The 17,995-nt window shown below is 41.6% G+C and overlaps 4 protein-coding genes across 6 annotated transcripts; 2 read left to right on the top strand and 2 right to left on the bottom strand.

The window, feature by feature from the left end:
- Positions 1–251: 251 nt before the first annotated feature.
- Positions 252–4,786, top strand: Clbn (Nuclear export mediator factor NEMF homolog Clbn). Of its 2 annotated transcripts, XM_076428402.1 has the most exons (11): positions 252–404; positions 559–745; positions 895–1,066; positions 1,205–1,407; positions 1,486–2,570; positions 2,634–2,814; positions 3,166–3,479; positions 3,561–3,708; positions 3,794–4,082; positions 4,176–4,435; positions 4,522–4,786. In XM_076428402.1, the coding sequence occupies exons 2-11, from the start codon at positions 690–692 to the stop codon at positions 4,718–4,720; spliced, it is 2,907 nt and encodes a 968-aa protein (XP_076284517.1). In that variant the 5' UTR covers positions 252–404; positions 559–689; the 3' UTR covers positions 4,721–4,786. The 2 variants fall into 2 exon arrangements, with proteins under 2 accessions (XP_076284517.1, XP_076284516.1); XM_076428401.1 differs by having other exon boundaries at positions 263–745.
- LOC143211021 (serine/threonine-protein kinase VRK1) lies at positions 4,383–8,506 on the bottom strand. The gene is made up of 8 exons (XM_076428417.1): positions 8,340–8,506; positions 8,128–8,261; positions 7,813–8,039; positions 7,237–7,289; positions 6,620–6,689; positions 6,246–6,442; positions 5,950–6,163; positions 4,383–5,854 (listed from the first exon to the last, which is right to left on the bottom strand). Exons 3-8 carry the CDS (start codon positions 7,976–7,978, stop codon positions 5,121–5,123), a joined length of 1,434 nt encoding a protein of 477 aa, XP_076284532.1. The 5' UTR covers positions 7,979–8,039; positions 8,128–8,261; positions 8,340–8,506; the 3' UTR covers positions 4,383–5,120.
- Gwl (serine/threonine-protein kinase greatwall) lies at positions 8,437–11,376 on the top strand. Its single transcript, XM_076428403.1, has 3 exons — positions 8,437–8,931; positions 9,044–11,003; positions 11,178–11,376. The coding sequence occupies exons 1-3, from the start codon at positions 8,698–8,700 to the stop codon at positions 11,222–11,224; spliced, it is 2,241 nt and encodes a 746-aa protein (XP_076284518.1). The 5' UTR covers positions 8,437–8,697; the 3' UTR covers positions 11,225–11,376.
- Positions 11,377–11,484: 108 nt separating this feature from the next.
- LOC143211019 (proclotting enzyme) lies at positions 11,485–16,204 on the bottom strand. Of its 2 annotated transcripts, none has more exons than XM_076428414.1 (6): positions 15,819–16,204; positions 13,749–14,074; positions 12,895–13,373; positions 12,155–12,453; positions 11,908–12,053; positions 11,485–11,831 (listed from the first exon to the last, which is right to left on the bottom strand). In XM_076428414.1, the coding sequence occupies exons 1-6, from the start codon at positions 15,973–15,975 to the stop codon at positions 11,679–11,681; spliced, it is 1,560 nt and encodes a 519-aa protein (XP_076284529.1). In that variant the 5' UTR covers positions 15,976–16,204; the 3' UTR covers positions 11,485–11,678. The 2 variants fall into 2 exon arrangements, with proteins under 2 accessions (XP_076284529.1, XP_076284530.1); XM_076428415.1 differs by having other exon boundaries at positions 12,179–12,453; positions 15,819–16,195.
- Between the last annotated feature and the right edge of the window lie 1,791 nt (positions 16,205–17,995).

The raw sequence follows: 17,995 nt of genomic DNA, 5'->3' as shown, positions 1-17,995 counted from the left end.
ATAAAAAAAAACGCATTGACAATAGTACCTCAACGGTAATGTCGAAACCCATTGATACGAGTGTCGCCCTAATGCGCCACGCGCAGTTCATACAGTCTGGGATATGTACGGGCCTGAGGACTAGGGCCGTTACGGAGAGCGAGACGTGCGGTGGGAAAAGGAGGCGGCGCGAGCCGAGAGCGGCCTGCAGAGTCTCCTCCGTGCTGACCACTGGGCTAGGCCCTTTTTTAAAATTCTGCGGGGTGCTCAAGGAACCCCATTTCATCTACCCAATAGTAGATACGTTACTGTTTTTCCGCGCAGCGCCTCTAGCGGCCATCCATCGTATCAAAAAAGTTGGGCTCAATCGAAGCACTGACCAGACATTGGGTGATTGGGTGATTGGTCTATTTACCTTGGTTGGGGTTGGTCTATTTACCTAAATAATTCCAATAAGTTCTAGAATCTAATACGATCAAATACGATTCAAAGCACCATTAGAAATTAATCACATGATATATTTTCAATGAAATTGAGCTCTCATTTTGACCCTCATATATGTTATGTCTCCCGCTGTAGATTTCTTCTCTAAATAGTTGACGGAACCCAACGGAACCCGGAATGCACGTATCGTAAAGGTTATGTGAAACTTCAAAAAACCATAATATTATATCAATATCTGTATAATATAATATCGAGCCGGCATAAAAATGAAGACGAGATTTAATTCCTACGATATTGTTTGCACCATAACTGAACTACAAAAGTGAGTAAATACACTGTGTGTATTTATATAGAAATTTATCAAATCCTTAACAAGCTGTGATAAGCTTTTATATTTCTAAATTACTTTCAAACTATTATCGCGTAGCCACATTTCATTTTGGTGTATCTATAACGAATTTTGATTTTTAGGCTCATCGGTATGCGTGTAAATCAAGTTTATGACATTGATCATCGAACTTATCTGATTCGTCTTCAACGAAGCGAAGAAAAACATGTTCTTTTATTAGAATCTGGTAATAGAATCCATACAACAGCCTTTGAATGGCCAAAAAATGTAGCTCCATCAGGATTTTCTATGAAAGTATGCAAAAGAAATGCAATAGTATAATGAAAAATAATAAAAAAATTCTTCATTTCATATATATTAATATTAATATTAAAATATTAAAATATTAATATTTATATTACACATATATAACGCTATTTCCAATTTTCTCAGATGCGTAAACACCTTAAGAATAAACGACTGGAAAGTCTCGCTCAAATAGGTGTAGATAGAATAATAGATTTACAATTTGGTTCCGGCGAGGCTGCGTATCATATAATATTGGAACTATACGATCGAGGTAACATTGTCCTTACAGACCACGAGATGACTATTTTAAATATTTTGAGACCTCATACAGAGGGAGATAAAGTCAGGTAAAATATAATGAAACTGAAATACTTAATCTCTCGTATGAAAATATTACTAACAAACAGTGTGTACAATGCAACCAGGTTTGCTGTTAGAGAAAAATATCCCACGGACCGTGCCCATAAAAATAGCATGCCACCGGTAGAAGACATTCAGCAGCACCTTGAAAATGCTAAACCGGGAGAAAGTTTGAAAAAGGTTCTGAATCCACTTTTGGAATTTGGTTCTTCGTTGATCGATCATGTTTTGTCGAAGCATGGTTTCGCTCTTGGTTGTAAAATTGGCAAAGATTTTAACGTAACGGATCACATGCCAAAATTAATTCAAGCTTTGGAATGTGCGAGCGATATGATGGAGTCAGCCAGAAAAAATATTTCTCGGGGCTACATTATACAAAAGAAAGAAAGAAAACCAACAACGGACGGCAAAGAAGATTTTGTTTACGCTAATATCGAATTTCATCCAGTTTTATTCGAACAACACAAAGATCATTGTTACAAAGAGTTTCTCTCTTTTGATGTTTCGGTAGATGAATACTTTTCCGCGATGGAAGGTCAAAAATTAGATTTGAAGGCTTTGCAGCAGGAGCGCGAAGCTCTTAAGAAACTAGAGAATGTTAGGAAAGACCATGATCAGAGGCTCGTCTCGCTGGAAAAAACTCAAGAGGTAGATGAGCAAAAAGCAGAATTGATTTCTAGAAATCAAACTTTGGTAGACAATGCCATATTAGCTATACAAAGTGCACTCGCGAATCAGATGGCTTGGCCGGATATAAAAGTTCTGTTGAAAGAAGCAGAAAATAGAGGTGACCCTGTTGCATCTGCGATAAAACAGTTGAAATTGGAGACAAATCATATTACGTTACTTTTACACGATCCTTACGAAGACGACAGCGGTGACGAAGAATCAGAATTGAAACCAATGTTAATCGATATCGATTTAGCTCGTAGCGCTTTCGCGAATGCCAGGAGGTACTATAGTCGGAAGAGGTCCGCGGCTAAGAAACAACAGAAAACAATAGAGTCGCAGGATAAGGCTTTGAAGTCTGCGGAGAAAAAGACAAAGCAAACGTTGAAAGAAGTTCAAGCCATTCACAGTATCAATAAATTGAGAAAAGTGTATTGGTTTGAAAAGTTTTATTGGTTCGTTAGCTCTGAAAATTATTTAGGTACGTTCGTGTGATCGTATCTCTGAAAAACAATCGTCAATTAATCATTTCATCGTTTTATAGTCATTGGTGGGAGGGATCAACAGCAGAATGAGCTGATAGTGAAAAGGTATCTTAAATCTGGAGATATATACGTTCACGCTGATTTAACTGGTGCCAGTTCTGTAGTAATTAAAAATTCTGCTGGAAATCCTGTGCCTCCGAAAACTTTGGCTGAGGCAGGTACAATGGCTGTTGCCTACAGGTATATTCTATAAGAATATACGTATTATATAATCATAATCTATTAACGCTTAGCACTCGGGTAGTCACTCTGAGGTCACGCCATTAAAAATTGCTCTACCATTATTCAAAATATTGTTCGCATTATTAAATATTTTGCTATCTATCTAATCAATTACTAAACATTTAAATACATCGGGTATTATTTTAATTTCATATCCACCAAATTTAAATGAATCATAGAGGATGAAAACGATTCTAGCTAGGAAGAAATGTTTAATTTTCGAGTTAAAATAGCTCCGAGTGCTGAGAGCTAAATCGTAACTTTACTGTATCAGAAGTTTATTATATAAAGATGTTCTGATATCGTTAGTATCGCATGGGAAGCCAAAGTCGTAGCTGGAGCATGGTGGGTAAACAATGACCAAGTTTCGAAAACAGCTCCGACCGGAGAATATCTTACGACTGGATCATTTATGATCCGCGGGAAAAAGAATTACTTGCCACCGTGTCAGTTAATCATGGGATTAGGATTTCTATTTCGTTTAGAAGAAAGCTCGATCGAAAGGCACAAGGATGAAAGAAGGGTCAGAGTTGTAGATGATGATGATGAAAGTGATCATGCAGAAACGACAGTCGAAGATGATAAAGAGATAGAATTAATAGGGGATGATCAGTCTGACGAAGGTAATAGTATGTTAATTATTGTATAATAACACACATTTAATTTTATATGAACTTGATCTTATTTCGTTTGATTAAATATAGAGGAGCAATTCGAGCGGAAGAATGATTTAATCCCTATTCGGGAAGAATCCAACCAGGATTTAAATACAGAAGAGATTGCTAGCGACGAAGATGAGATCGTATCGCAACTTCCAGATACGCAAATTAAAATTGATATGTCTGGTTCCAAGTAAGCATGTAGATGCAGAAAATACAGATTTGCGTCTTCCTCGTCGAAAAATTGAATGCGTAATGGTTGTGTTTCCGTGTTATAGAATTAGACTGCGCATCAACAAAAACCAAACAATAACACCACAGGTCAATGATGAAAACGTGATTTACTTGGGCGATAATAAACCAATAGTTATCAATAATACCATTAAGGAAAAGAGTTCCGATCAAAATAAGCAGCTAAAGCATGAAAATAGAAAGATCGAAACAGAAACTAAGAAAAACGATCAAGTAGCACTGAAAAGAGGCCAGAAAGGAAAATTGAAGAAAATGAAAGAGAAATATAAAGATCAAGATGAGGAAGATAGAAAATTATCTATGCAAGTTCTTCAAGTAGGTGTAGTTTTATGTAGACTACGCGGTGTCTCTGACATAACAATAGTAATAGCAATGTATTTTAATTTAAATAATTAATTATTCGTTTAGTCAGCAGGTGCTGCAAAAGAAGATAAAAGAAAAAGTAAAAATAAAGATCCATCTGGGCCAAAACAACAAGGGAAGAAAAAAGGTCCGGCGAAACCACCTCCACCGCAAAATCTTCAAATTGTAGACAATGAAGAAGAAGACAACGCGCCGGGACCAGAAGTCGACATGCTGGATCAGTTAACGGGAAAACCTATTTCGGAAGATGAATTGCTGTTCGCTGTACCAGTTGTGGCACCTTACAATACTCTACTGAATTACAAGTGCATCGAATTTCTTTTTCAAAATTATACAATATTATAATAATGTTTATCTTCGTCATATTTATTTGATATGTATTATTTTTCAGATTCAAAGTAAAATTAACACCAGGGACAGGTAAGAGGGGAAAAGCTGCGAAAACTGCAGTGACAGTATTTTCGAAAGATAAAGAAATTACTTCACGAGAAAAAGATTTATTAAAAGCCGTAAAGGAAGAAACAATAGCTAGGAATATTCCTGGAAAAGTGAAAATAAGTGCTCCTCAAATACAGAAACTAAAGAAGTAAATTATTTTTGTATTGCTACATACACACATATACAATATATATATATATATATATATATATACAAAATACATATAAGGAGATTTCGATTCAAATTACGTTACGTAATAAATTATTACTCTTGCTATTAAGAACAAAGCAAACAAACACTAAGGTAGCCTAGTGTATTTGTAATCTTTAAACATTGTTAATACACGCGAACATGAATCTGTATATAAAATAATTCACATGTACAGAAATCATGTACCATTTCAATAAGGATTTGTTTACACGTCTTTTCTTTCGTATGCAATGCAATTTAAAATACGTCATTTACTTTTGTACAAATATAGCGCGATTAACAGTGTTGTTGTACTTTTAGGCCGTGATCATCTTCCGTTTAATAGATTATTATTATCTAATCTTATTTCCTATTTTTGTTCCTGATCTCTGGTTCAGAGTCTGAGCTCACCTCGTGATAATTCACATTATTTCTTCTCCTGTTTTTAACAACAACACCCTGTACAGCCGTGGGTATATGTGCAGGAATAGGTTTAGGAACCTTTTTTGCCTTTCTAACTATTTTTATATCATATTCTCCGTCAGATTCCATGTCATTTAATACTTTTTGTATATCTTTCATACCAGCACGCTTTTTATCTATTACGATACCTACAGTACTATCATCGAGACTTCTTACAGGACTTGGGACTTTCCTCCTTCTAGGATTCTTTAATGCTCCGATACGCGGGCTCTTTCCAGTTCTATTTACTGTTGGCACTTTTACATCTAGCGGAGTAACGGGTTTTAGGACTGCTTGTGTATGATTATGATGAACACTATTTTTAAACTCCAACTTCCCTTCTGGTTTATGTGACAATTGCTTTAAACCATCTGTTAATGTTTTCTTGAATTCTTCGTAATCTGGTACATCGTTAAACTTCATACTTGCTAATCGAGTCATGTACCGAAGTATAGATTTTGGAACTGTTCCGTGGAAAGTGTGTTTTAAAAATCCTGGGATATTTTCAAATGCTTTCTCTTTTTGCTTGTGTACCGCAGCCGGATCTGATATATCTTTTTCCCACAAGAGTGAACCGCATAACCATTGGATCATATTGTAGCCCAAAATTTCTAAATCACCGCGCATCGTTGGAACTAAAATGAACGAATGCCTTATATTATCTTCTTGACCTTATCCAAACATGGCAAATGCAAATATAAAAATTTAATATGCAATTACATATCGTTACCTCCTGTATGAGCATCTCTACTATTATATTCTGTGGTTCCGTTATGTGCTCTCTTAGGGTCCAGTTTATATTCGTTCTTTGTCGTGTAACGACATGCCAGTCCAAAATCTACCAGATAAACCTGATCCGGAGACTTTGGATGCAACATCAAGTTTGATCCTTTTATATCTCCATGTACGTACGTTTTAGAATGAATATATTCTAATACATTTAACTGAGTATCGAAATATACGTTTTTAGAATCAGTTGTGTCACACGCGTACAAGTATAATCAAAAAACGTTCATTGCTACTCACTATTTGTAAAGCTACTTTATATACCGTGTGCTCTGGAAATCGTCTATTATTTTGTTCGAATAGCTTCCACAAGTCTATGCCGTATCGTTCCGTCACGACAAATCTGTATTTGGTATTTTTGTATTCGTGACTTCCAGAACCAAGGTACGGGGGCATTCCAAGCCCTGAAAGTTTCTTCTTCTTCGCCCAAGCATCAACTAAAAAATCAACTTTCCTTTCTTACAACAGATATCTGAGCAATCACGTGTATTTCATATTTTTCAGCAGTAGAACCACGCGAAATCAATCGTATGATAAAAATTTTGTACTTTGTTTAATATCATCCACACAAAATTATCTATTCTGAACATTTTTTTCGGTACAAGGATACTTACTATCGTTAGCTTTACCATTTCTCATGTAAAATTGCATTTCTACATAGAGTGGCCCATTTTCATGTGGTTCCTATAATTTAGAAAAAATATGGCGGTGCGTAAACACAATTCAAGTACACATAGTCAAAAACCTTGATATCTCGAACCTCTTTAACTCGAAAGCCTCTGTGTGTAAGACACTGTAAGAAACGTTTTTGTTCATTCCTTCCTCCTGCTGCGCTTTAAGAATCTTTATAAATCGAAATATAAAACTTCCTTTCGTAGAAAGATGCAATGATATCGAAGATGAAAATGTATTTTCTGCTTTGATTACCATTGAAAATACCATCGATCGACAGTCTGTTAATTCATTGACGCAGAGTAAAATCACAGATTTCTTTAATACGTACTAGTAATATATATAAGAGCCTAAGGCCTAAATAGTAGATTATATTTACTATATGTAAACTAATCTCGAAAAATTGAATTTCTCTTTCTTTAAAACTATTACAATCAGCAAATTATCAACTCTTGTACAAAAACATTGATTCTATAACTAGAAGATTTTAGTTTCTCCCTTGAGATTCAAGTTATCGAGGTTCGACTGTGATTCGAACAATGATTCGATAAATACTTACAATTTTAATTACATTTGGGTAATCGTTTGGAGCTTTTCCATTATAAGGAGCAGCTGTAATTTTTATTATAATTACATTAGTTTGATCAATTTATTACTAGACTGCGGATCTTTATGTATGTATGGCTTCTGAAAATTTTCAAAAAATGCTCGAGTATAAAATTTGGCAAAATTGAATATGATTTTTATTTATTCCATACTTGCAAAGGTTACTACCGCTAAAAATAAGATTTTATTTGATTCCACTTTCTTCGAAATTCATCTGGAAAAATTGCAAATTGCATAAATATCTGTAGTCTATTCGTTACTATTAGACTAACGATAAGGAGCTTTCTGCAAAACGAAAATATTCTGCATTGATTGGGGGAAGCAGAAGTAAAATAAAAATTCATTTCATTCTCTCTATACTTATATATAAAATAGTTCTTTTACATTGAAAACAACATAACAATATATTTTTCGATTTACAAAATCTATTACTGTTTTGTATAATTGCACAAAGATTCGCAGTCTAATTACTACGTTTGAATAGAAATAGAAATCATGTTGGGTGTAAACAGGTGTAAATAGTACTCACCGGAATAAACTTCGCCAAATCCTCCGATACCAACGGACTCGCCAAGAATCCATTGCTTTTTTGTCATATCTGTTAATATCTCTCCAGGAGATATCCGATCTGGCAATTTATACGCTTTCGGTTTTCTTTTCCTAGGTTCCTTGTTCTTTACTACTTCAGCAGACATGACGAGATGATTATGGTTATGAGTAAAGTCTTTTGCGTAGGAGTGACGGCGTACTAAAAATCTATAATTTCAGGTATTATAAAATGAAATTCTAATGCTATGATACGATTCCTTTGTAATACGGAAAGCGAGCGAATAACGATACATACTTGTTGGTCAGTACAATCGTTGAGCTGTTGAGAATATGAATAAATTTCAAACGCGGGAACTGCAGTTCTTCAGTGCAGTCGTTGAGCAACGTAAAAATTCCTATGCGAAAGAACTGTACTGGAACTGTACTGAACTGTACTACGAAAGAAATTTGTAATTAGCAGTAAATAGTAATAAACATAAAAGAAATTAGAAACATTATTTGTCGAACCGTTACTGGAAATCTGGAAATTGATTCCGTGTAACTAGGGGAAAAATATTGTTGTTGGTAGTTGGAGCGTTCTGAACAATGCAGTGTATTTATGTTGTCACCACGAGTTGTCACGGAATCGTGCCAGTGCGCTGCAGTGCGCGATCGTGCGCAGAAATGTCAGGTAGCCGTTAATTCAGTATATTTAAGTATGTTGCACACACGAGAAAAGCGTACAATATGAAAGAACGATGAATAAGACCTCGCGTTTCTTGTGCCGCGGTTTCATTTTATGAATCAAAGCGTCGCGCGCGGTGTTTGACGTGTGTTCCGTTACGCAAGTTCGTGACAAAGTCTCTCGTTTAGGTTACTTTTTTAAATGGAAGAGGCGGCGAGTCCCTCGCTGAATTCACGTCTATTAGACAGCAATGATCGAATCATCGAGACAGATGATAACAACACAACAAGTGGAACCAACAATGACATCGAGTGCCGAGAACAGGAGATTCCGTACGGGGAATGTACACCGCAGCAGCAGGCATCGACCAGTAATAGACAGATCGACAATTCTATTTTTAATACGATATCTAAAATAGTTAATCCTGCAGCAAAGGTTAGAAATGTTTTTTGTGTGAATGTTGTTTATGAATATCACCAAGTGTAATTTCTACCAACTATACATACAAAACGTGATTAGTCCTATATCGCATTTTTAATTTCATCAGGTACCAGAGATTCAGGATTTCAAAATTGTAAAACCCATAAGTCGTGGAGCATTTGGCAAAGTATTTCTTGGGTATAAAAAGTCCAACTCTGAGAAAGTATACGCGATCAAAGTGATGAAGAAAAACGAGATGATAAACAAGAACATGGCCTCTCAAGTGATAATAGAGCGGAACGCGTTGGCCTTAACTCATAGTCCGTACTGCGTACAATTATTTTACTCATTGCAGTCGGTGAGCAGCGTCTATTTGGTAATGGAGTATATGGTGGGTGGAGATCTTAAGAGTTTGTTGGGTGTTTATGGCTATATGGAGGAATCCATGGCAGCTTTTTATACCGCTGAAATATGTTTGGCATTGGAGTATCTTCACTCTCATGGGATTGTACACAGAGATTTAAAGCCAGACAACATGCTTTTGTCTCGAGAAGGCCACGTCAAGTTGACAGACTTCGGGCTCAGTAAAATATCGTTGCACAGGGACCTGGAAATCTCTGATTTAGTCAATTGTACGCCCAGTCTCTGCGCGAGAACTCCTGGACAGCTTCTGTCGTTGACTTCGCACTTGTCTTTCGGTTCTGGACAGAAATCGACCAGCGATTCGAATCTCAGCGAAACGAGCACGCCAGGCGTTAACTTGCTGGCTGCTTTGCAACGGAACTGTAACAAGTTTCAATCATCACCGAACTCGGTCAACTCCTCTGCTGCGTTGGCAGATTATTCTCGACTATCTGGCGTCACCCCTTTTCAGTCAGCCGAAGATCTACAGCTTGGGGGACGCTTTGAATACAATAGCAAAACTGCTGCGGATACCGATCAAGTGCAAGACAGCAGCTCCGGGAGTTACCACACGTGCTGCGAAGCTTCGTCTATTCGCGCTGATAGTCAGCCGCACCCGGATGTGGATGACGAAGACGAGTCCACGTTAGAAGCGGAACAATCTCAGCATAATACATCTTTCCATACTAGTCCGTTAAGCACGTGCACAACATCGTTTGCGAGAGGCGCGAAGAGAAAGAGGGGGGTACAACCTGCTGGGGGTACAACGGGTTTAACGTGCGAGATAAATGCCATAGACTTGGACGTGGACAAAACGCCGAAGAGGAAGAACCGGGGCTGCATATTTTCCACCAGAAGCCCTATAGATTCGAACATTTCGGCATCGTTGAAACCACCGAATAACATTAGCAGCGTGATGAACGGAGGAGGACAAGAAACTGGTTCAGGTGGAAGAGTCGCTTTCAGTACACCAGTGCCATCCGCCGCAAAACAGAAGGAGAGGGCTGAGCAGAGATGTAATAGCACGGAAGAAGAGGAGAAAGATGGAGGACAGGAAACGGTAACCTTAGTCAAGACTACAAGATTTCAACTTCCACTGCCCTCTGCTGCTGTTTCCACGTCGCATTCGAGCATCGATGTTCCAAGCGATATGTCGGAGCAGGATCGTTCTCCTCAGAGCAGTATATCTCCTATCAAAACACCGGCAAGTTCGAGTAACTGCTGCTGTTACACACCTTACAGAACACCAAAGTCTGTTAGAAGAGGCGGTCAGACCGGTGCTGCTAATAGATCGGACGACCGTATACTTGGAACACCGGATTATTTGGCACCAGAGTTGCTCCTGAAAAAAGGTCATGGTTCGGCGGTAGATTGGTGGGCTTTGGGCGTCTGTCTCTTTGAATTTTGCACCGGTGTGCCGCCATTTAATGACGAGACACCGCAAGCAGTGTTTGCCAATATTTTAGCCAAAGACATTCCGTGGCCGGAGGACAACGAAGCTTTGTCAGCCGCAGCCACGGAGGCCATCGATACGCTTCTGACTACGGATCAACACGAGCGCCCGTCAGCGAAACAAGTGCGGACTATGAGTCTCTTTCGGGACTTCCCCTGGAACGATCCGCTGAAAACGGTCCCACCGTTTGTTCCTCAGCCCGATGACAATTATGATACATGCTACTTTCAAGGTAAGCTTGGTCAGCGTAACGACCATTTGATGATTGCTTAATAACAACCCAGTGATGTCTAGTTGATTCATGGCGGTTATTCGAATTATCTGATAAGCCAAAGACAGTATCGTTGACACGTTCGAAAGATTATAGTGAAATTACTGGAATCTGTTTTCTGTTTTCTGTTCTCAGCACGGAACATTATGCAGCACTTGAATGTGAGCAACTGCGACACGTGACGCGTGACTCCCGGGGAAGTTGGCAACTGTCTCTGGTGGTGGTCTGTGACGGGAGTAATCACCGTTAACGCAACAATTCTTACAATGTAAAACTATTTTCATTATATAGTTGTAAATGTATAATACTATAAAATATATTTTGTTACGACTTACATGTTTCTGTGCGTTCGCTTATCTCTAGGGTGAAGATTCCTCGTGACTTAATTGCTATGCTTCTTCGCTTGGTCATGATTATACAATAGGAGCGGAGTAAAACAAGTATCATTGATAGCGCTTTATGACTGATGGAATGTGAAGGCTGTTAGGTTTATGCGTCTATGAAACCTCATTCTATCCTATACATTATACATTGTATATGACGATGCATCGAATTGTTCGATGATGATTCGAATGATAACGAGCGAAACAACTTAATCGAGCGGGAAGGGAATTCCCAGTATTCCCTGCCGCGTTTTCACTTGAGGTTCTTGTGGATCCAAGGCAGGAAGTGCGTTACTCTCGTATAGACGCCTGGATATTGACCTTTACCGCATCCGATGCCCCAACTGACGACACCAACTTGCGTCCAGCGGCCGTCGTTGACCATCAATGGACCACCGCTATCACCCTGTAACACAGATGATAACGCGTTAGCAAAATTCAAGAGGAGTACAAGCGAATACGAACACACACGATGTACACACCGAACAGGAGTCCTTTGCAGCTCTACCTGCGCATAAGAAGCTATCCACAATGCCACCGGGCGCTGCTGCGCCATACTTGTATTTGCATTCAGTGTTTGACCAAATTGGTATCGATACTTCCTGGAGTACCGCCGGCTGTGGTCCACCTTGAAAAGGCGAAGAATTCGTGTTATTTCATCTTAACGAGCGCGCGCGAGGTGTTCTGCGCGCAAAGACAAACTGTGTGTGTGTGAATACAGAGATATACATGGTGCACCCATTTTGCACCCACTTTCTCTTAAAGAGCCCCAGCCGATAACCGTAGCAGTTTTCCCGGAATATAGCTGGGAACCGCTGGGAAGGCAGATCGGTCGTATCTGTTCCGAGAATTGGACGGGTTCGCTGAGAGTCAGGAGCGCGACATCGTTGTACAGAGTTCGTAGATTGAATCCTCTGTGTCTGACCACTCGTTTCACCCGTCGCTCGATATGTCTGATCTCGGTGTTGGTTTTAATGTTGTGATCACCGAGTCGGACCGTCAATCTTGCCACGTCCCAAGGATTCATACTGCGAACAAATTGATCGATCGATTTCTACATATGTAAATCGTCTCGATATTTTTGAAGCATGATCCAAGTATTAAAAGTACGACTAATCTAAAGCCGTGGGCTGCTCGGTTAGAGTATATGCAATATAAGGGTACCAACGAAGTTGGAAAGGTACCTGTGTCAAATCTGTGCACACCCGTGCCACAAAATGGACCTAAACGTTCGTTCCCGAGTAAGTAACTCTCTCTGAAGATCCATTACTCCTACATTCTACGTAATCCTATTATGTCGAATACGGGTCGCGAAGATCCACAACTTTGAAAGAGAATTCTGTACGCCGCGAACTGGTCAGGGACCAGTCATGAGGGTCTAAGCGATTGTAAACCGAATCTAAACCTCTGGAAGCGAATATTTCTCGCAGGCAGTTTTGTCATGCGGTGCGCCTTTCCGCGCGACTTACTTGGCAACGCAATGAGCCGCTGTGAGAATGTGTTTATCGTCGATGAGCGAGCCGCCGCAGAATTGTCTGCCGGCGTTGAAGAGCGCTGCCATCCAAGGCCACTCGCCGGGCTCGACGTTGTGGCCGCCTACGATGCGTTTCTGGTCTTGGAAACCGTTCTTCGCTCCGCATTGCGACGTGTCCAGGGCGGAAACGCTTCCCGACAATGGTTTCTCAGTGGTCGGGGATGTAGTCGGCGCACCCGGCCACCAGGTAGGTTTCTTCGTCGGCCAGGTTGTGCCGAAGCCGGGTTTTTTCGAGCTCGAAACTGGTTTCAACGTGGTGGAGATCGTTGCTAAATCGAGGTACGGCGGATGGGTCGGTAATGGTGGCAAGGTGTGATCAGGTGGATGCGTTGGGATCGGCGGCGGCCATGAACCAGGTTGCTGCGGCCTTGGTTTTACGGTCACGTCTTCCTTGTTCTTACCATCATCGTTCATCTGCAAAGCGTTTACAACAAAATCAAGGAACGTTTATGTTTATGCGTGCGCAAGCGAGATCCTCCGGAGAGCCGCCGCGCCGCGCCGTACCGGCTTCAGCATTTCACGAAAGGAACAGCGCACGATCGAGCACGGTAGTCGTAAAGAGAGTCGTAAAAGTTTCGTTTGCGAAATCAATAGAGCCCAGCTGTGTAACTTTCTACGCTGGATCTAACGTTCTCGATTCGCATCACGTATTACTTTTTACGAGTTCCTGGGAACTAACCGCGGCACTCTACGACCGATCGCGCAGTCGGCCAAGTCGACGATAATTGCCTTCGAACGTTATACGTATTATGCGTGTTATCGTATTGCGAAATGAATTCGATCGTCTACCTGCACGTCTTCGACGATTGGATCGATAGGGTCCTCGTTGCTGGCCGGAGGTGGTGTAACAACCGGATGCAGGTTCGAGCAACAGATGCCGAAATTCGTTTGACCGCTCTCCCGTACGTAGCTGCAGGTGTCGTAAACCCCGAGAACCCAGCCGTCGAGAGCAGTCAGGTCGGGGATTTTGAAGTACGGGTAGCACTCCTTGAAGCTAGTGCAACGGCCAACCTCTCCTTTTGATGTCAGACAGAACTCACGATTCGAGTCACCCTTCCATAGGATGCCACGGCCGCTTCTTGCCTCGATTCCACCAGCATCCAAATCACCCGCGGCTGTACTCGTCGAAACACAATACGCTTGGTTATCAAACAATTCATCGAGTCAATTCTTGAACGTCAACGTCAACGGTCTTGGCGAAAACGTAATCCTTTATGCGATTTTCAACTCGTGCACGTCACACTTTATGCGTAATAAAAATTGTCTGCTGTCTGCGCTTGTAGCAAGAAAAGTAGAGCTACTTGGGAATTTCTTTCGTTCATGATACATTCTATCAACTACATACAACTCTTTCAATCTTTCTACGCGGTTTTGTACAGTCACTCGATCCACGCATTTACAGCTAAAGTCAATATACGCATATATAATATTAACTACAAAATAGTAAAAGCATTAAAAAAAAAACTAATTAAAATGATTAGAAGATGGGAAAAATGTCTACTTATTTATTTTTTAGTTGAGGAAGAACTAAAACTTTTCATTTTACATAAAGATGCGCAGTCTACTCTGATTACATTGATCGAAGATCAAATCTTGCTGGAGATCGTTTTAGTGTATAGTTACTATTTACTACATTGGTTTATGTAGTACACGAAGAAGGTGAAAAGGCTCTGCACTCATTTGCACTAGTGGAAGGTTAAATGGAATCCATAAGATCACTGTGGAAGAGGAATACATACTCGAATGTTCATTAAGCTTGGTGGAGTTCCTCGGCACGTCTGCGAGTGCACGCGCGTGCATCAACGATGTCCAGCAGTGAGAATGACACATCGTCTATCGTTGTTGTAACGAATGCAGATTGTCCAAGTTGCCTAACGCTTTTGTACCCGCGTGACATATTTTTGTCAAGGGATCAAGGGTGTTATCGATATTGGGCGCCTTTTACCTTCGCTCTCACGTCTCCCATGAAAAGTGATTCCGATGAAAAAGTATTTTCGTTTCGTGCGGTTTCATCTGGACGTCGCGTCGCGTGGTTGTCACGGTGTCGCGATGCTTCCCATGAAATTTACATCGAACCACGTGTGCAAATCGTCATCTCCGAAACCGAACAGACTCGCGTGCGTTGTTCTCAGCGTCGCGCGCGAATGGTATTCCTCTCATGCTCGACGGGGACACATTCTGTTCCACGTCCTATTGTTGCAGAGAATTTTAATTGCAAAGGACCAAGAAAATGACCCACTTCGCAGCCATTGGCGCGAACAACCGGCGCGGCGGCTCCGCGCCGGGTCGCCGAACGATCATCTTCGATTCACCGGGACGGTGAAATATTATAAGAGAATTCCAGCTGGATTATTTTGACAGCAGGTTCGCTGACCCAGGAGTGTTCACACAGATGCACACATGTGTCGCGACTCCGAAGACTTCCGTTTGCCGTCTATGGAACGCGCGAATCGCCGCTCGTATGTCAATGCTCGAGACCGCGTTCACACGTATACTTGAGAAAATTTCGATACCGAACAAGGCCAATCAAACAAATTCTCTGGTCTGTGCTGAAGATTTCGAAGGTGGTACTTCGTAAAAACGTGCAGGCATCACGATTCAGAACAATTATTTCTTTTCATAAAGATCACAGGGGCCAGCTCGAATAATATACATTCTATAGCCGCTGACCACGTACGACAAAATTGAATTTGTCAGTTGGGGCTATGTATTTCTCAATTGAAACGATCAGCTGTTTCCGCGAGATTGGGGATCGAGGAGACGTCCGTAGGATTAAGCAAAGATTCTTTGTGGAGATAGCGGAGGAAGACGAAGCTAATTTTTCCTGGATTGATCCACGGTTAGCACGACTACACTCACCTTCGATGATCACCGCCGCGTTATCATCCTGTTCTCCCTGCTCGTCCAGCGAGGACTCGAAGACTGGCTTGCTCGCGGGATCGGCGTAGATGTGGCGAACGTTGGCAACGACGACGAAGAGCGCGATGAACGCCTGCACGACGAGCACCGTCACCATCCTGGGCGACGACCGGCGTCGGTTCACGTTCAATCGCGGGTAATCGTAGGGCGTAGGGCGTAGGGGAACAACACGGCGGGCTTGGAGGATCACGGTATGTTCCGGGGCCGGTCGCTGTTACCAGTAGGGACCCTGGGACCGGCACTAAGTTGCTAAGCTGCTGAATAGCCGGTGCTCGAGCTTATAACGGGCTCGTTCTCCCCTCTCGGGCTCTCCTCCGCTGTTCTTTGCCCCTAGCAGGTTTGGCACGACGCGCGAGTCACCGGGAGTGATCGGGCTCTTCTCTTCTCTTGTTCTTTTAGCAGGTGCTGGCCACCTCCAGGCACACACACACACACACACACACACAGTCCATCCATCGGTGAAGGAAAGTTTAGGAAAGGGTGAGTTCAGGGCGAAAATTTCCATCTGGAAGATCGAGCGATCCGATCGACGCGAAGCGCGACGCCGTTCCGCGCCGCGCCGATCCTAATCACGCGATCGATTTCGTCCGATCCTCCTCCCGAAACTGTGTTCAGATGAGATCGAGTGTCCTTGTGAAGCGTTCCGTAGGATGTTTTTACGTGAACGCTCTGATTCCCCTCTTAACCAGGCCGTGTGCACAGCGCGCAATCATTTACGGTTTTGGTCAACTGTTGCGATACGAAGGCAATCGTCTGCTATGCTACAGTGCCGGATAAAATGATAGGAAATTTCGTACAATTAAAACATCAACACGTACAGAGATGGGATCAAGTTCAATGTATACTCACACACACAAATCCGAGTCAATTTCAATAAAATGTTTCAATGATTAATACAATTTGAAAAGTATTCATTTTATACAAACTGATATATCGCGAACCTCGGTATGAGTTTCGTACAAGTGGGTACAAGTTTCGAAAAGATACTTATACATGCATACAATATGTATAAGTAGACTGCGGATGTTTATGCAATTTCCAAGTTTTATAGACAAATTTCTCAGAAAGTGAAATGGAATAAAATTCTGTTTTTCATGGGAACAGCCTTTGTAGACCTAAAACAAATAAAGACCGTACTCTACATTCTATCGAATTATGTATTGTATATTATGGCATTTTTTGAAAATTTTCATAACCCATAAATGCATAAACATTCGCGCAGTCTACCCAGTCAGCCAGGCCTGCCTCGAGCAGAAATCGAGCACAGCCTAGCGAGCAGATGGCGGGCATTATCCTGTCCGAACGACGCGACGCGACGCTCGAAGCTGCTCGAAGCATAGGATGCTCGGAATCTGGTCGATTCTGCCGAGCCCCTCTACTGACGGAGCTGCGTGGCAATCTCCCGGCAGAAGTTTCCGGGCAGATGGAAGACAGCTCGGTCCTGGATTCTGCCTCGCCGTAAGAGGGCAGCACGGTCGCACTAGTGTGTGTGGCGAATGCCGTTATACAGGTCAAGTCGCAGTAATATTAGTGCCATCGGCGCGACGACGATACCTCGCCTGTGTTAGTGCGACGCAGGCAGAATCCAGGATCGAGCTCCTTCCATCTGCCCGGCAGCTCCTGCTGGGTACTGGGTACTGGAACAGTTCACGATAAACAAGCATGACAGAGGTTCTCGGAAACTTTTCTCGGCGACTAGAGATGATTGAACGATTCCTCGAAACGGGGTACACAGTGTTTTTGTTTTGTACCTTGCAAATGAACAAACTTGGTACCTTTCTATCGGTAATTCACGTTCGAATAATTTTTTTGTTACCACCGTACCGTTTATAGGAGTTTGTATCGGTATACTTGAGGATATGTATCGGTCAAAAAAGTTCTTTATTACATATTACATGAATCCGAAGAGCATTCTTTAACGGAATACCGGATACATGCACGACAGAGATGAAACGCGTCACGTGATCGGACCGTGACGGTGGGGAAGGGGAAGGTAGAGGTAGAGTGTGTGGGGACACAAATCTTGATCTGGCGACTCTGACTCTGCCCTTGAGGTGTTTATTCTTCGTAATCACATTCTACCATTATCGACTTAAAAATTGCGTGAACAAGTTTCT

Source organism: Lasioglossum baleicum, chromosome 7, assembly GCF_051020765.1.
Source record: "Lasioglossum baleicum chromosome 7, iyLasBale1, whole genome shotgun sequence".
NCBI lineage: Eukaryota > Metazoa > Arthropoda > Insecta > Hymenoptera > Halictidae > Lasioglossum > Lasioglossum baleicum.
This window is presented reverse-complemented; position numbering and strand designations above follow the sequence as displayed.